Source organism: Scomber japonicus, chromosome 5, assembly GCF_027409825.1.
Source record: "Scomber japonicus isolate fScoJap1 chromosome 5, fScoJap1.pri, whole genome shotgun sequence".
Taxonomy (NCBI): Eukaryota; Metazoa; Chordata; class Actinopteri; order Scombriformes; family Scombridae; genus Scomber; species Scomber japonicus.
The window spans coordinates 24,559,981-24,576,109 of record NC_070582.1 but is presented as its reverse complement, the minus strand read 5'-3'; the positions used below and the strand labels follow the sequence as shown (position 1 = coordinate 24,576,109).

Sequence of the window (16,129 nt, the reverse complement as noted above, 5' to 3'; positions counted from 1 at the left end):
TCAAGAGGATGTAAGGTATACCAATATAAATTGTTATTTGGCTTCTCCCTGCACTGCTTTGCATCTCGCTCTATGCTTTCATTTTCCTGCCTAAAGCTGGGAACATGTGATGTCTGTGTTTTCCCTACTTGCATATACCATGTGTGTGCATGTGTGTGCAAGCATTTGTTTGGTATTGAAGTTTTATTGAATTGTGTCTTGCTTGTGCATCCAAGTGCACTTGTTGGCTTTCATGTGTGATGTCAGTGCGGCATACTTTTGTTTTACGTGTGTGTGTGTGTGTGTGTGTGTGTGCTTCCAAAGCAGATGAGTGAGATGAGTGAGACGCACCCTTCAGCTCACACTTGCCTGGGGTTAAGAAGAAAGTGCAGCTCGAAGAAACCTAATGCAGCTCCAGAAAAAGAAAAAAGTAAAAAAATCCTTGAGGAATAGTGAGCAGAGTAAGGTTTGATGTTCATGAAGGTAGAGAAGAGTAAAGGAAATAGCAGTTGATACCATGCTGCTCTCTTCCATTCCAGCCAGGAAGGTGCACTGCTCATACAGAGGCTTTCATTTGGTCATTAGTCTCTATCAGCACCCGTCTGTTACTGTTAGTGTGTGTCAGAGAACTATCTTTCTCTCTCCTCCCTGGTTTGATGATGGAGAGGTAATTTCAGCTTTATGACGGTGTGACTCTAATGATTAGGATGGGAGAGCTGAGAGCATGTGAAGGCAGAAAACAGTGAAAAATACTTTGTGTGTTTCTGTGCGTGGAAAGGCATGTGTGTGTGTGTGTGTGTGTGTGTGTGTGTGTGTGTGTGTTTGTTTGTGTGTGTGTGTGTGTGGTAGAGCACAATCATGTGTGTGCTTGGACACAAGCGGGATAGGGTCCAACTCCTACTGCTGTTCCCATCACTGAATGGGCTGTTAATGGAGAGTAATGAGGGAGTACTTTCATGGCAGATGTGCCCTCTCTACAACTCTGTTTTACCCCGAGACTGTAAAACTGACCCAAGCGAGACATCAGCAGGCAAGCAGCCGCTCCCTGCTCTGATTAATCTTTGTACGTGTTGCGGGAATGTGAATGGTTTGTTCGCTAACTTTGCCTCACGCTGCTGTACCCCAGGAAGTAAGAGTAAGTATCATTTCGACATAGCACCTAGAGTCACATTAAATGACAAAAGCCCTGGCAGTGTCAGCCAGGCCCAAAATCTGTTAGGGGTCCATCTTCTTCACTGGAGTGTGAAATTATTTTAGCTCTCTGCTCATTATAGGATTTTAAAATGCATTATAGTTAGGGCTTTTATGGTGTGCCGCGGCATTAATTCAATTTGCCCCATTCACACTTTCTTATTATCAAGCTCAGTTCAAGCTACAGGGGGAGGAAGCTGCTGAGCAGTGCTCCCCGGCCTTATCTCTAAAGGATATAAACTACACTACCCAGCTCAATCAGAGCCAGCCCGGACTGCTCCATCCATTCATCCACTATTCCTCTGTCTCTCCCTCTTCTCTTTTCTCCAGATGCTGCTTCCTGTGGCGAACTCTATCTCTCTTTCCATCCTCCATCCCTCTCTCCATTTCCTTCTGAGTTGGTGATTGATGGCAGTTGTCCTCACAGCCCTTTCGATATCTTCTCTATAGAAGCGCGTTTATAGGCAAACAAACATAAACACACAGCCCATACACATTCAGAGATGCGCGCGCAAACAAACACATACACACACACACACACACACACACACACACACACACACACCAAGACCAGGGCCAGGCAGAAGCAACAGAGGGAGCCGCACAGGTTTAATGGGAAAACAAGCCACAGTGTATGGGTGAGACAGCATTAATCTATCACTGAAACCAGAACCTGGGTCTTTGTTTGTTTAGTATACCAGAGAGGGAGGCATTCTGGGAACACCCCATCATTGTCTATTATTGTGCAAAAGTACAATAATATGTTGAACATTATAAATGTTTTGCTGTGGAAGTACAGGAAGATTAGGATGGAACAGCATTGTGAGCGACTCCAGCTCTGACAGTGTCCCTTCCATGTAAATGCCACATGCTTGCATGAATGCACACTGACTAACCACACATGGACATGGTTTGTCCATTGTCAGCATCACATGTACACATACACAAAGCATGCCACACACTGCACTAGTCACATGCATAATGGTGTAAATCAGCATGTGACTGTGGTTTGGCTTATTGGTAATGGGGAAGAGGAAGAGAGGATGAGGATAAAGTCCTCATTTAGATGTCTAATCCAGTGAGCAGTCTGTCCTGTGTGGACCATCATCTCCCGTCATTAGCAGCAGGCCAGCAAGATTAAACAAGATCAATGTTTATCACCCACTGTGTGTGAAAGAAAGCAAGCTCCCCTACCTCATCATGATTTATCACAATATCTGGTATCAGAGCTGCCTTAACAATGAATCGATGATTATATATACCATATGTAGGTAAGAACGACTGTAATCGACTGTAATGCCGTCCGATGGGAATGTATAATATGTATGTAATATGTATGAATATGATCATGAACAAGTAATCTCAATCCGTAAGATTTAGTATAAATATATGGTGATCTCAAACTCAGTCTAAATATTAGGACATGCTGAGTGACTCATTTGTAACTTTGAATGCATGATTATTCATAGGCTAACTGAATATTTAGGGACAGATCTTCAATTTCGTGTTTGAAAGACGCAGTCATTTCTCAGCCAGAGATATCCATCAAATCAAGTTAACGCACATTCACACAATTAATTATTGAAATTACTCGATTAAATAGCAGCTGCAGCGTTGTGGCAGAAAGGGCAGCAGTAATTATGAGTCGATAACTTGTGAAAAATGGCATGCAAAACTGGGGTCTAAACAGAAACAGATATACAGTCCACACTGTGTAGAAGACACAAACATTCTCACTGTCCCTGCATCATTTTTCTTTTATTTCCTTTGTTTCAGTTTGAGTAAAAAGAGCTAATGAGGGCTGCAGCAAACTCTGTGCTCACAGTTCCAGGTCTTGATCCTTAATGTGTGGCAGTAGTGCGTATCTATGTGTTTCCACGGCAAGGCTGGCACTGTTAACGACACAGTAGCATCCCCATCCTACCCTTCGCAGCACATCATAAGACTGTAGAGACCATATGGTCTGATTAGTCCACGGAATTAAGCCCTACACTGTTGAGGCAGAGTGAAAGATAGAAAGAAAGCCATGCACATTCACTGGTTCCACTGAGAACAGACACAAATTGGTAGCTGGAACGTGGTTAAAGCAAGAAACGCTCACACACGTGCTCCATATGCACACACAGATATCAGCCAAGTTTGGAACACGCATAACAGAAATGTCCAAATACAGATGGGAAGAACATAACAAAAGCATACGATCAAGAGTCCAAAGCCAGCTCACAAAACAAACAAAAATGGTCTTTTGTACATCGTCCTTTGTGGAGATTAGATCCTCTGTTTGCATATCTGTCTCTTCATCAGCCGCTCTCCCACACACACATTGAAAGTAACATTTGGAAATATCCATACAATAGCCCATGTAGCCCATGGTCTCTCATAGATGCTGCTCATCAGGCCTAAGAGGCACTACATTTTCTCTGCATCAAAGACACCTGCTACTGTAATCAGCCCTCCTCTGGTAGTGATGGAGTGGTAGACTTTCTATCTGTTTCCTGCAAGTGATTGAATAACTGAACTAAGAGATGGACATCATCTTCAAACACATTTTCTGATCTGAGCTACAATTCCCTTGCCTTCTACATAGTCCTTTTGATCGCCAGTCAGACTAAAATTTAGCAAAAGTCCTTTTCTTTATTCTACCATCTCTTTTTGCAATGGCAGTTATTTTCATCTTTTCAACAAAAGCCACACCCTCTCTGTGCAAATTGGTGTCATGCAATTACTACAATTTCTACAAATTGTGCACTTTATTCAGAAGCAAAGTTCGTGACATGTCAAAACATCTAACTAGGCAACTTCGACAATCATGTGATCTATTTCCCTGCATTAAAAATCTCCTTGTTCACAGTTCACCCGGCAAAGATTTCAAAGTTGTCTGTGTCCTGGGTGTTTATCAGTGCCTCCTTGGGCCACCGACAGCAGAGCTGCAACCATTGTTATGCTCAGTTAATTGGACCTTTGGGTGCACAAAGGTTGGGAAATTCAAGCACAAATAGACAAATAAGGACAAGCACTGAATTCCCACAGCACATCCCGGTGTAGGCTCCAATCTTCCCTTACTCATTCCAGCCTATAGGCAGGCTTGTCTGAAAGCCTGATTCATTAGAGTGCTTCAGGACAGTTCTATCAGCCCCTCAACTCAATCACACACCTACCTCTCCGTGAGTTTGTAAACTATCAGCAATAGTCTGTCACAGCCTATTCTGCGACATATAAATTGTTGTTTAAAGTGATGTTTTGTGACTAGGAGCAAAACAGCTCCTGGTTAATCAATAGCACAAAATCAATTCAGCTCTCTGGGGAAATGCCACAGAGAGGCTGTCCAGCATGCAAAGGTGGAGCAAAAACAAAAGTTTTAGATGAACAGGGTAAATGGCAGGAGTGAAGGGGACATTCATCCAATGAAATAAACTCTGCCACTGTGTTCATTACAAAGCATTCCAAATTGAAGCAATCACAGCACAAACACTGGCAGAAAACGAAATTCATATCAACAAAACATTCAAACTCAAAACATTTGTCTCCCACTGTGCTGGTGGCAGCGCATCATGGATTAGATTTAATAAAACAGAACCTCAGTTGGTGATAAGCTCCTCGTACAATGTGCAAGTGCAAGCTCATTTATCACACAGATAGATACCAGGTTGCACGGTGGCATTCTGGGAATCTGTGCCGTTTGAGGTCAGCAAGACATTTACCTGACAGCAACTGCCTCTGTGCAATGTCTGGAGTTGACAATGTCTGTGGTAATGGGCATCAATAATGCAGACCCTTGGCCAGATAAAAACTCCCTGTCCTCCCTGTCCTCTCAGCAATGTGTTATGTGCAGCACTCAAAGCTCTCCCTACACCTCATACACAAAGTTGCAAAATTGTTTATGTGAATCTGATGTTGAAGATTCTGCAGTAATGAGATCACTGCTCATGCAAACAGAGCAGCATATATGTACTCTCTCATTCCACGTCTACAGTTCTATAATTATGTTTTTTGACACTGAACTCAACTTATTGTGCTCTAACATAAGCACGCACACACACGCACACACACGCACACACATGCACACAAATACTTTCTCTTCCTTCGTCTTCTCTAGTTATTCTGAAAGTATACCGATCGGATCCACCAAGTGGTATCAGGTCAATACTGACCTAATTAAGCGGACGTGAACATTAAGTGCAATTTATGTCATTGTCATAATACAATCTAGTGTTTCTTCTTTTGTCATTAATGACACTCAGACACAAGACTCAGTTTTCAGCCAGCTGCCACACCTGGACACAAAAAAACAGACATAATGATGTTTTCAAGCCACAAATTCCATGCAGGTAAGTAGTCATGGTGAATGAACAGGTCAATAAAATGTCAGACTCTGACACTGAAGACTGCTGTTTGCTCTTTGATTCCTACCAACAAGAGTCACCATTGGTTTTTGTGCCTTGACTGTTTTATGGTGATTTTTTTTATGTTTTGAAGGCAAAGACAAGTGAGTGGGCGTCAAACCAGAAGAAGCACATGTGCATTATTGTGAAGGTCAATTGTTATTTTGTCGTTCAATTTGGAGGACTAGTTTGAGAGTGTCTGGCCTGATTAGTACCTCACATAAAAAATGAAGAAAAGATCCAAGTAAGCTCAGCCAGCGAGCCATATTGACTTCAAATTTGGGAAAAAGAGAGCAGAGCAACACATAATATTCTGCCTCTGTATCTCTCTATCTGTTGTTTCTCTCTTCACGCCATTCCAAAGGGCAGGTCACACTTTTCTTCACGTCTTCCCTCCATTTGCCCCCGAACAATTTTCAGACAAATACAAGCACACACTGCCCTTTTTGATGCAGTACAGTACTATATTTTTTCCCATCCCCTGTGCCCTGTAGCCAACCACTCTTCACTACAGGCTAGAGTACATGCACACCTCATTCCACTCCTGCCACCCCAACAGTTTCTCACTTCAGCCCTCTAACCATCTGACAATTATGTTTTGCCAAGCTGACCTCTCATCAGCAGTATACAACTGCCTCCCTCTGATCTGGCTGCCCTTTCCTTATCTTCAGCAAAGCTTATAGGCACGCAGAAAAATACAATCATGCGCAAACATGCTTTTCCACACCCCTTCCAACTCTTTCTCCCTCTATTCCTCCTTCCTCCTCAGATTTCCCACCTTTGCCTCACTTCTTCACCTTTTTGATCTTAAAGTCACGTTCTGTGACTATGCCTTCAGCAGTACAGCTAATCCTGACCTTTTTGTGCCCCTAATAGTAGTGAGTTGCATCCACTTCAAATATCTCTCCTACATGTACAAGAGCTTTCCTTTTTCCTCCCTGCCCGTGTAGTCTGCTTAATCTCAAGTTTAAAAAAATAACACTGTGACACGAACACCTCCCTTCCCTCCTGCATGGCGTCAAATACATGCTATGACTGTAGAGAAGAGAGGACTGCAGGGATGTTGCTTAGACACATCAATTGATATCTGAGAGACCACAGAGTAGAAATCAAATGCTGCAGGCATGTTAGAGCTTCACAGCATGTCGTCAGAAGCAACAAATCTGAGAATCTTTGCTGCAGGGGAATCTGGATACTGAAAGGACAATCATAACATTTGCCACACACACAGACTGGTGTACAAATTTGCACAATTAGACGTGGATAAAAGAACATAACATCATGTATATGCACTTGCAAGTGCACGCGTGCTCACAATCACACAGAAAATATTATATTATACTGGTAGCATTATTACCACAGGCATTTTTTTTTTACTTAATTGAATAAATGCAGACAGCTTTTTGTGAAATTGTTTTCTACTTAAACAAACAGCCCCACAGTCACAAATTACAAACAAAAATGAGATCCGGTCTCTTTCTCAATTCATTTCACATCACAAGGGGAATATGCAAATATAGTGGGGAGAAAAAAAAATGAGTAGGAAAGGAGAAATTGGATTAAAGACAGCATGAGGCGAGATGCTGACTATGAGACAGAAAAGGGAAGAAGGAGAGGGACAGAGAGAGAGAGAGCTGAAGAAGGTTCTGACAAAACAGGCAGAGTCGAGGTGATTACCACGAGCTGAATGCCATCCTGCCCACAGATACCTAAAGGAGAGGGAGAAACCACTCCAATAACCCCCACTCCAACTCACAAAGGAATGCAGCACTTGTTCAATACTCCTCCAACCCGTCAAATACCATTAACAGATTCCTACTCAGGTGCAAAGAAAAGGATTCTTCGGGTGGGACAACAAAAAGCAAAAATTCCCCACCAATACAAATCTAAACTGACGTCCTCTGTGGGCCAGTAACATCCTTTACAGGAAGAAATGTAGAGGTCCCTCACTCCCTCTCCTCAAAACACCACATAACCAGTTTCTGTGAGTCATGAGTCATGGCCTACTTCTATTGCTTTTACCTTTTTTTTCTTATGCTGCTGGTTTTATACACAAAGAGGCTATGTCAGAAAAATATAACTTCTTTGTTTTCTCCAGGGATTTTTGGTGTACTGAATATATTTCAGAACTTAAATATTTCCCCAACGTTAGCAGGGGATCGAGATAAGGAGAACTGAGGAATGCTTTCATGGGGCCTTGAGCAAGAACAGGCTCTTTAGACAAACAAGCTACAGTAATGCTGTACTAAATCTGATGCATCACAGTAGGAGGACTAGTGTCACAGCTTGTCAGGGGATCCAGAAATCCTGCCACTGAAACAATTATGCTTATGCAGTGAAGTGCTCATCAGATCTTAACCCCTCAAAAATGTATCATGATCTCTAAATAAGTACAATTCTTTAAAAATACCCTGATCCTGAGTTATACAACCTAATGTTCTTATTAAGTTAAAGTTTCGAACAAAGTATAATTACGAAGAAGAGGAATAAAGTAGTTTGTTATTGCAAAAAACAAAATAATTCCTTATTTTGAACGTGTAATTAAAAAGTAAGCAGACTAATGAATCAGAGCACCGTGATAATAATATGTAATATAAGAATATTACTTCAGAAATGAGCAAGAGTATGCCATTATTCTCTCCAGGAATTCTTGTGCTGGTTAAACACTGTAATCGCTCCCACTGAGCAGTCATGTATGTTGCATGTGTGCGTTAACGGAAACATTTCAACAGAAAATGCCAATCACAAGGATGACTAATTGAATCAGATCTGGAAATCAGGAGGAGCAGCAGCAGCAGAAATGAGAGTCATGGTGAATTATTTTAATCATATTCTGAGAGCAACCATATTTTGGTTTATGTGTTTTTATGGATGGATGACAAACATTTAGTGGTTCAAATCTGTCCCATTTCATGTTGGTAAAACATTTTAATGTAGTGCAACACTGAAATAGAACCTTGTAACATTTTTTTGATTAATGCAACAGAATACAACGGCAGCTCAGTGTTCAAACATGTCACGTCTCAGAGCCATGGGGAGGACGGAGGATGAGTTTCTGGTAAGTACATTTGCTCCCAGGTAAGTATGTCAATGAGGATGGGCCCCATGCTGAGAGTAATCCAGAGCTGCTGTTCCATCTCCCCCTTATCTGCAGTGTGCCACAATAATTTATCTTACATATCTAAGTGTCAAACTAGACTTTTTAATCTTCATTTGAACAGAACAAATAACAGCTCTTCTGATGGCTCTAATCATAATACTGAACCCACAGAAAACGTATTAACATAAGAAAGCCATGCACCACTATGAATAGCATTTCATGCCCACATTAACCAGTTAATGAACATATTCGCCACGTGTTCGGAAAATCTGTATTCACCAGTTAATAACCCCATATACTTTTGTCAACACAGACACTGTGGCAGATGTGTCTGCATTCCTGGAATCATCCAGGAGAGCAAACATCAAGCAGCGATGCCCGTTAACAGAAAAACAATCACAAATGCACACATTTACGTGCAGGCTAGAAGAGCTGGCATTAGGCTAATGATAGTAATAGAGGTAGCAGAATTAACAATGTAGTTTAAGTAACATCTCTTCAGTAATGGTACATCTGTGTTAGAATGAAAATTAAAGGCTTGCTATGTGTAATGTGGACAAAATAAAAGGAAAACTAAATGAATAGAACCTGTACCTGTACCTTTTATAAATGTTTACAAAGGTTAATTCTGTACCTTTATTACATTCGTAGAGGCTTCACGTCAGCTCTGGCACAGCTTTTTGAGGTCATGGCTTTTTCATACTGCTGCACTGGATTGTGTTCGAGTGTACCTGTTATTTTGTCCACCCCTTTTATGTGAGTAATGTTGTAAATATTTGTAAGGTTGTTATGTATGAAATGTTGCTGACAGGAACATTCTTTGAGCTGTTGAAAAACTGGTGCCTGGCAATGATTTCTGTTTAACATTCAGCAGATGATTGTCAGCACCACGGACAGCTCTACTGAGAGTTCAGTGGTAAAATAAGTTGAGATGAAGCAACACATGGGGCCTTATTAAAACAGTTGTTATTATACCTGGAGTCAGTTTGAGCATGACTGCATACTCACACAAACAAACAAACAAACACCTACAAAGATAAATGCAAGTGCACAAAGCACATGTCTGTGAGTTCCCTCCTCCTTCATCTATAAGACAGACCAAGCTAAAATGCAACGATAGGGAGAGAATTCACGTGGGGGATTAGGTTAAATCTCTAAAAATAAAAAATATATTTTTTTAAACTGCTAAAATGGACTCCTTCGCTCAGAGAGCTGTATATGCAAGGATTGGGAATGAGACAGGCAGAAGAAAGGCCTTTCCTCCTAGACTCCTGTCAGGATTCTGTCTGGAAAGCTGTAGTCACAGGATAAAGGACATGCCATGGCTTTGATCAGTAGAGGAGAGTTTCACAGGTGAGAGAGGTAAAATGGATGAAGGTATCTGAATATCTGTCAGGCTAGAGCGGCTTATTTCTGTTACACATCTGTGAAGACAAAAAGTCAGGAATCTGATTATTTTTGCTCTGTCTCTGAAAAACTTAAAGACACCCCTTTTATAAGCATGTGTCCCAATCAGGCATGCGATTACAATCTAGATCATGCTGTGCTATGAAACAGCATGGCTATTCAAATGAAAGCACCACACACTGTGTAGCTCTATGATAAATCATTTTGATTCCTTGTTTTTGTTTTATTGTTTTATTTTTTTTAATTCTTGTTTTTCAGCTTAAGATCCAACTCTTCCAGCATCAAAACAAAACTTGAATAACGGCTACATATGAGTTTCACCTTTCCTGCAAGAATTCGAGAGGTTGCCTGACTGTGGCAGCGGTACCTCAAATCCCTGGGACTAGAGAGTGAATGAGAGGAGGATTAGAGGGGTAATGCCAGCAGATGAGAGGGAGAGGGTCGCAGTGGTTTGCCACTCTGCAAGGATTAGCTCTGAAAACAACTTCACAGTCACAAACTATGTCAATCAAGGACATAATTCATCCAGTTCACAAAGACTCATACATAAATACTCCAACATATAGTGAAAAACCCATCCTCTACCTGCTACAGATGAATGCGTAGCATCCATAATTGAAACAAATCACACACATCATTAATACACCGGACAAATATCAGAGTACATGGAAATAATTCCACTGGGTGTTGCATTGTAAAAGCTCATATGTCAGGTATGTGGATGGATGGTATGAAGCACACCTGTGGAATGAGTCTATGCTGCAGCTATATTGACAGCCCTGTATGGCTGTGATGGATATGACAGGCCTGTCAGGCCAGCTCCACTGATGAAGGGTGAGGTGTCCAGATGGTGGCACAGTTTTACCATGTGCATGTAATGTGCAGCACTCCATTAAAATAGGGCATTAACATCACAATGCAAATAATTCCCAGGGAAAGGATGGTGAGGGGGAAGTGGAGGGGGTGGAGGAAGGGGGGTGGGCATGACCTAACTTAAGTGTGGAATAATAGTGGAATACTGAACACACCTCGTTTATCCTGAATCTTAACAGTGAGCTCCAGGAAAGGCTCTGTCTCCCTATCCAGCCTCCTGGTTATCGTGATATCTCCACTGTCGCGCCCCACGGTGACTGGAGAGCTTTCTGACTCCGGGTAAATCAACTCGTAGGCGGCCGACTGAAACCTAGTGGGACTCAGGCTCGTTATGACCGAGCCAATGCTGGCATCTTCAGACACGTTGAGGGAGACCGGGGTGCCAGGGTCAAGGAGTGACCTCGGCGACCGACCTGCCCTTCCTGACCCCGCTGATTCAGCAGGACGCGTTGCCCACCGCTGTGGAGCAATAGTAACCACTACACCTTTACTGGTAAGAGGGGGCCACCCGTGGTCTCTAGCAAAAATACAGAATGTGACTTCAGACGGGAGCCCCAGGATAGAGTCAACCAGCAAAACTTCGCCTGTTTTCGGGACAACATAGAAACTGCCATTTTTGGGGAGCGAAATGTATGTCAACTCTGCGTTCTTGCCGCTATCTGCGTCAACAGCCTCCAGCCTGTAAACCACACTACGGAGAGCTGTGGTGTCATCTAAAGTTATGTGGACGGTGTCTGCACTGCGAAAAGTGGGTTCGTGATCGTTGGTGTCCAAAACGTCCACTTTTACAAACGCAACCTCGAAAACGACGGACTCCGACAGGAGGGGCTGGCAACACAGACCGACGCTCAGCAGGTATTCTGAGCGAGCTTCTCTGTCTAAAACCCTGGAAGTTTTTAGCAATATATTCCCCCGCTTGTGGTGGAAGCAAACGTGGAAATCTTCGCTGGCGTTTCCGTACAGTTTGAAGCGCATCCCAGAGACTGGGCACCATTTTTGCGCGTTGATGCGCCTCACCGGAATGCTCAGTCCGTTTACTTTGGAAGCCGTCGGCGAGTTCTCAAAAACATGCCCGTGAAAAAAAGGCAATCGCTCCTGTGTTTGATATCCAGCAGCCGGTTTGAGAAGGCAGCATAACAAAACACCCCAAATCATGTTGGTGGCAAGTTATGTACCTCCAAGCGACTCAGGGGGTTTGATAGAAAATCATTAAAAAAGAAAAGAGAAACACTTGAGAAACATTTCCCTCATAGTTATCCACGATATGATCCTTCTAGGAGACACCTCTGAACTTTAAGCTTTTTCATCCTGTGAGATCCGTCTCTTGGCTCCATGCAGCACGGCTGCGTGCAGGCAGTCCACAGCGCTGCAGGCAGTTGGATGTATTCGTACCCAGCGTTCAGCACCACAGCACCGGACAGCGCCAAGCGTGGGGGCGTGGCGGCGCACGGGGACAAAGCTCCTCGGTGAACCCCACCCTGTGTGATGGTCAGGAAGGGTCCCCGCCTCAAACCTCTCCACGCCAGCTGAGCCTGTGCAAACGCAGCAAGAGCCTTTCCAGCTGTATGACACCGTCTGCAACAAATCCGCTCTCAGCATTAAGAAGTGTTGGTGGAAAGAAAATCACTCATCCCTTCTGTCTAGAGAAAGTCGAGTGAGCACATATGTTCCTTTTTCCCCCAGCGCCGCTCTGTTTGAAAACCAACCAACCTAGTATCCTAATACTGGCTCAAGCAGTTATAGGCTCAAGAATACAGTATAGTTGAGGGGGGCGTTACAAATTCACTCTGTCCACTCACTATCTCCCAGCCTGAACTGAACCTCGACCTTCTGTTCACAAAAACTTTGGGTTACAGTTCCTATAATGACCCTTTTTTGCAATGACGTTCAAACAATCACAGGTTTAATCTAAAGCTAAAAAACTCAAAACAAATATATATAAATATATATATATATATGTAAATGCATCAATATAAGTCCTATGAGCTGGGCTGTTAAGCTGTGTAAAGAGGATAGTTTGAGACAGCCTCCACTGAGTAGTTCCATATGTCTGTGCAGCTAGTGTTACATGCATATGCACACCGGAGTTTAGAATTAACATCGTCACCCTGATTGCTCTTCCTCTCCCTTCCCACTCTGCAGGCGTGCCAAGCAACCAGAGCACTCTAAACTTAATCTGTAGGTGGCTACTGCTAATTCCCACGGACTGCACACTTTCAATTCCCCTCACCTATTCCTATGTGACAAGTCAGGAGACTGAATATTACATGGACTGGAGGGCTCTGAACTGTCAAAAAGATAAGGAAATAATGGGATAAGATAGCAAGGCTATAGGCTCTATTGAGCTTGTCTCCCTTATCATGTCAACCTTTACTTTAGACTAGCACGGATCAATATTCATATGCCCTGGGGGTGTGATGTTATGCTGGATATGTGCTCTAATTCAATGCCACGATAGCCCTCTGCTCATATAGGCTACATCTGTATTCAGTTTGAAAATTCATCAAAGCTCCAGCTGAAAGATCCTTATCAATTTTAAGCCACAATCCATCACTGCAATTTTAGTCGAATCCACTCTCTGCAGTAAACTGTTCTTTTAAGGCAATAACTCTGGTAACTGTTACTGAGCCCCCAGACAATTTTGAATCGCAGCCTGCAGCTGGAGCACAAAGCTCATATTGGTTGCTCACTGTATTCTTTTACGTGGCACAAGCTGTGGGCTGTGTCACCAGAGCCATCCCACACTCACTGGTGTTCTTACATCTCTGACCTGAGGCGGGAAAGATATTTAAAAAATATGTGAACTAGAATAACCTTGGAACAAATTATGACAGGGTGCCTACAGATGGGAAATGACCTCGTGTAGCATCACTGGTGTTGTCATTTGGGTTGAAATTGTGACATAAAAAAAGGACACTGTCTGAACCATCTCTGTTCTCTGTTCCGCTCTGCAACATCTCTTTGAACTACCTAAGTGCTTCATGAATGCAACTCAAATCCTGTCTTTTATCATGTTGTCTCACATGGTGAAAATCGCCATGACTGCCAGCATGGGAGATAGCTGTAGCAAAGGCTAATTCAATCGCTGGGGCCATGCCAGAGTATGAGGGATAGTTTACTTGAGGGTGGCAGAAGTTATCTCCTGAGATGAAAACACCAGCATTCTCTAAAAATAACAAAGATGTGATGCATTAAAAAAATAAATAATCTAATCATGAGACAGTTTCATCATCCCTCTTCTCCAATAGATAACCGAGAGCTGCGGGGCATTGAGAAAAAAAAAATCTCACTGTAGACAGTAACATTAGAAAGCTTCATGTTTACTTAATGAATAATTGAGCAAATCCATTCCCTTCACTCAAACACAAGCGGACGTAGCTTCTAAAGTCAAAGGTTGTTGCCTTCTAGTGCTTTAAATGCTTATCCTTTGCTTCAGTGCTCTCAGTGACAAGGGATCATGAGATTGAGGAGGTCAAGGTCCCACAATGTTACTTGTATGTTCTGATGTTGCATGAGTTGCATGTTGACCATTATTTTTACAGGCAAAGCAGGTTTAAAAAATAGGAAATGTGCGTTAATGGAAGAGTTTTAAGAGGATTTAGCACTACCACAGAGTAAGTAGAGTCTTTAAAATAGACTGTTCAGCACAAGTCAATGAAATAATTGTCTGAAGCAGGCAGGTTTATTAAAGAATGACAGGACAATTAAAATGGATGACTAAGCATCCCGCTCTGTGGTTACTATTCATCTGTGAACATTTAAAGTGAACATTTATGGCAACCCTACCCCACATGTTCCCCTGGAAGATCTGCAAAGAGCCATTTCTGGAAGCTACGTGACATCGACTGAAGTAGCAGCTCTGTAGTGTCATTTATTGTAGTGTTCCTGTGCATACGGGCCCCTCGGGACATTTCCCCTCATCAAAACCCGAAGGCAAAAAGCAGTTAGAGGAGCTGGATAAATATAAAGACATTTCCCTCATGTATTAGGTACGGCTAATTAGATTTGATCTGTGATCCCCTTAAGGCTCCTACCACCTACTGTAGTATTTAAGCTGAGCTGTAGCAACCATAACAGTATATTAATAGAGATATTAATTATGGAGCAACGTGTGCAACCAGGTTCAAAATTTACCTTCACCAGTAATCATGTGGTGGAGCTTGTAAGTGGTTTTTAAAATGTCCATTTTGCACAGAACAGCAACAAAACAAAACCATCTCATTACAGAGTGTCTCTTTAGCCTTCTTACTTGGGTTGTCACATCTAATAAAGCTAAGCTTTGTTCATGGAAAGACTCACTAACTATATAAAATGAGAACAACAGCAACCACTTTGAAGGAAAAAGCCAAAAATAATTTCATGATTAATGCATGGCCTGTTGTTTTGATAGAAACAAAATGTGCAACTTCAGGGCCACATCTTGTCTAAGGAGCTCTTTTATTATATCTACATTCTGATTAGAGGGGCCTGGGGTTGTCTGAGTGATTAGTGCACTAAGAAATGATCATTGATTTAAACAGTAACTGGTTCTAGCCCTGAATAATCGCTACTTGCTTTTAGCACATTAAAAGATTTCTCACATCATCAAAAGACACAGGGGATAGTCATTGAAAAATAAAAGAAAATGAAAATTATCACGGCTCAGTGTCCCTCTCGCTTTGAGAGATGAGATTTTTGAAAGAGGCAGTGATGATGATTCTCTTTGAAACACAGTTTAGAGAGTGAGAGCATTACCTTGGATGCACAATGAAACTCAACTCAATTCTTTTCTCAGTTAATTATCCCAGCAAGACCCAGACATTAGGCAGGTTTCCATTACTCGACCAGTTGTGCTATTTATGAGCCTGGGAGGATTATAAGGGAACCATTCAGTGGGAATATGAATATGCCGAAGGCTTCCTGAAACAAGCAAACTCATCATTTTTTCTGACATGGTGGTCCTGCATCATCCACTATATAATGTACATATGGGACCAAACCCAAAGACAGTCCTACCCCTCATTAGCCATGTTTCAACCAAAGATCCAGTTGTCTGTTCTTCATAATCTTGTCTTATTCAGGTCTTCTGAGTCTCCATTTTCTTTGCAAATCACTGAGAATTGTCAGTGATGAGTCAGTGTCACAGCAATGAAAATAGATCTGTCTACTTCGATTTCCATACAATTTTATAGCTTCTGTAAACTCCATTGGTATTTTT

General features: G+C 42.3%; 1 protein-coding gene across 1 annotated transcript in view; it reads right to left on the bottom strand.

Annotated features, from left to right (window-relative positions):
• LOC128358824 (neural-cadherin-like) overlaps positions 1-12,087 on the bottom strand; it is a 93,383-nt gene extending 81,296 nt beyond the window's left edge. The window contains exon 1 of the mRNA XM_053319218.1: positions 11,088-12,087. Within this exon, the coding sequence (XP_053175193.1) occupies positions 11,088-12,087 (1,000 nt within the window). The remainder of the gene's footprint in view (positions 1-11,087) is intronic.
• Between the last annotated feature and the right edge of the window lie 4,042 nt (positions 12,088-16,129).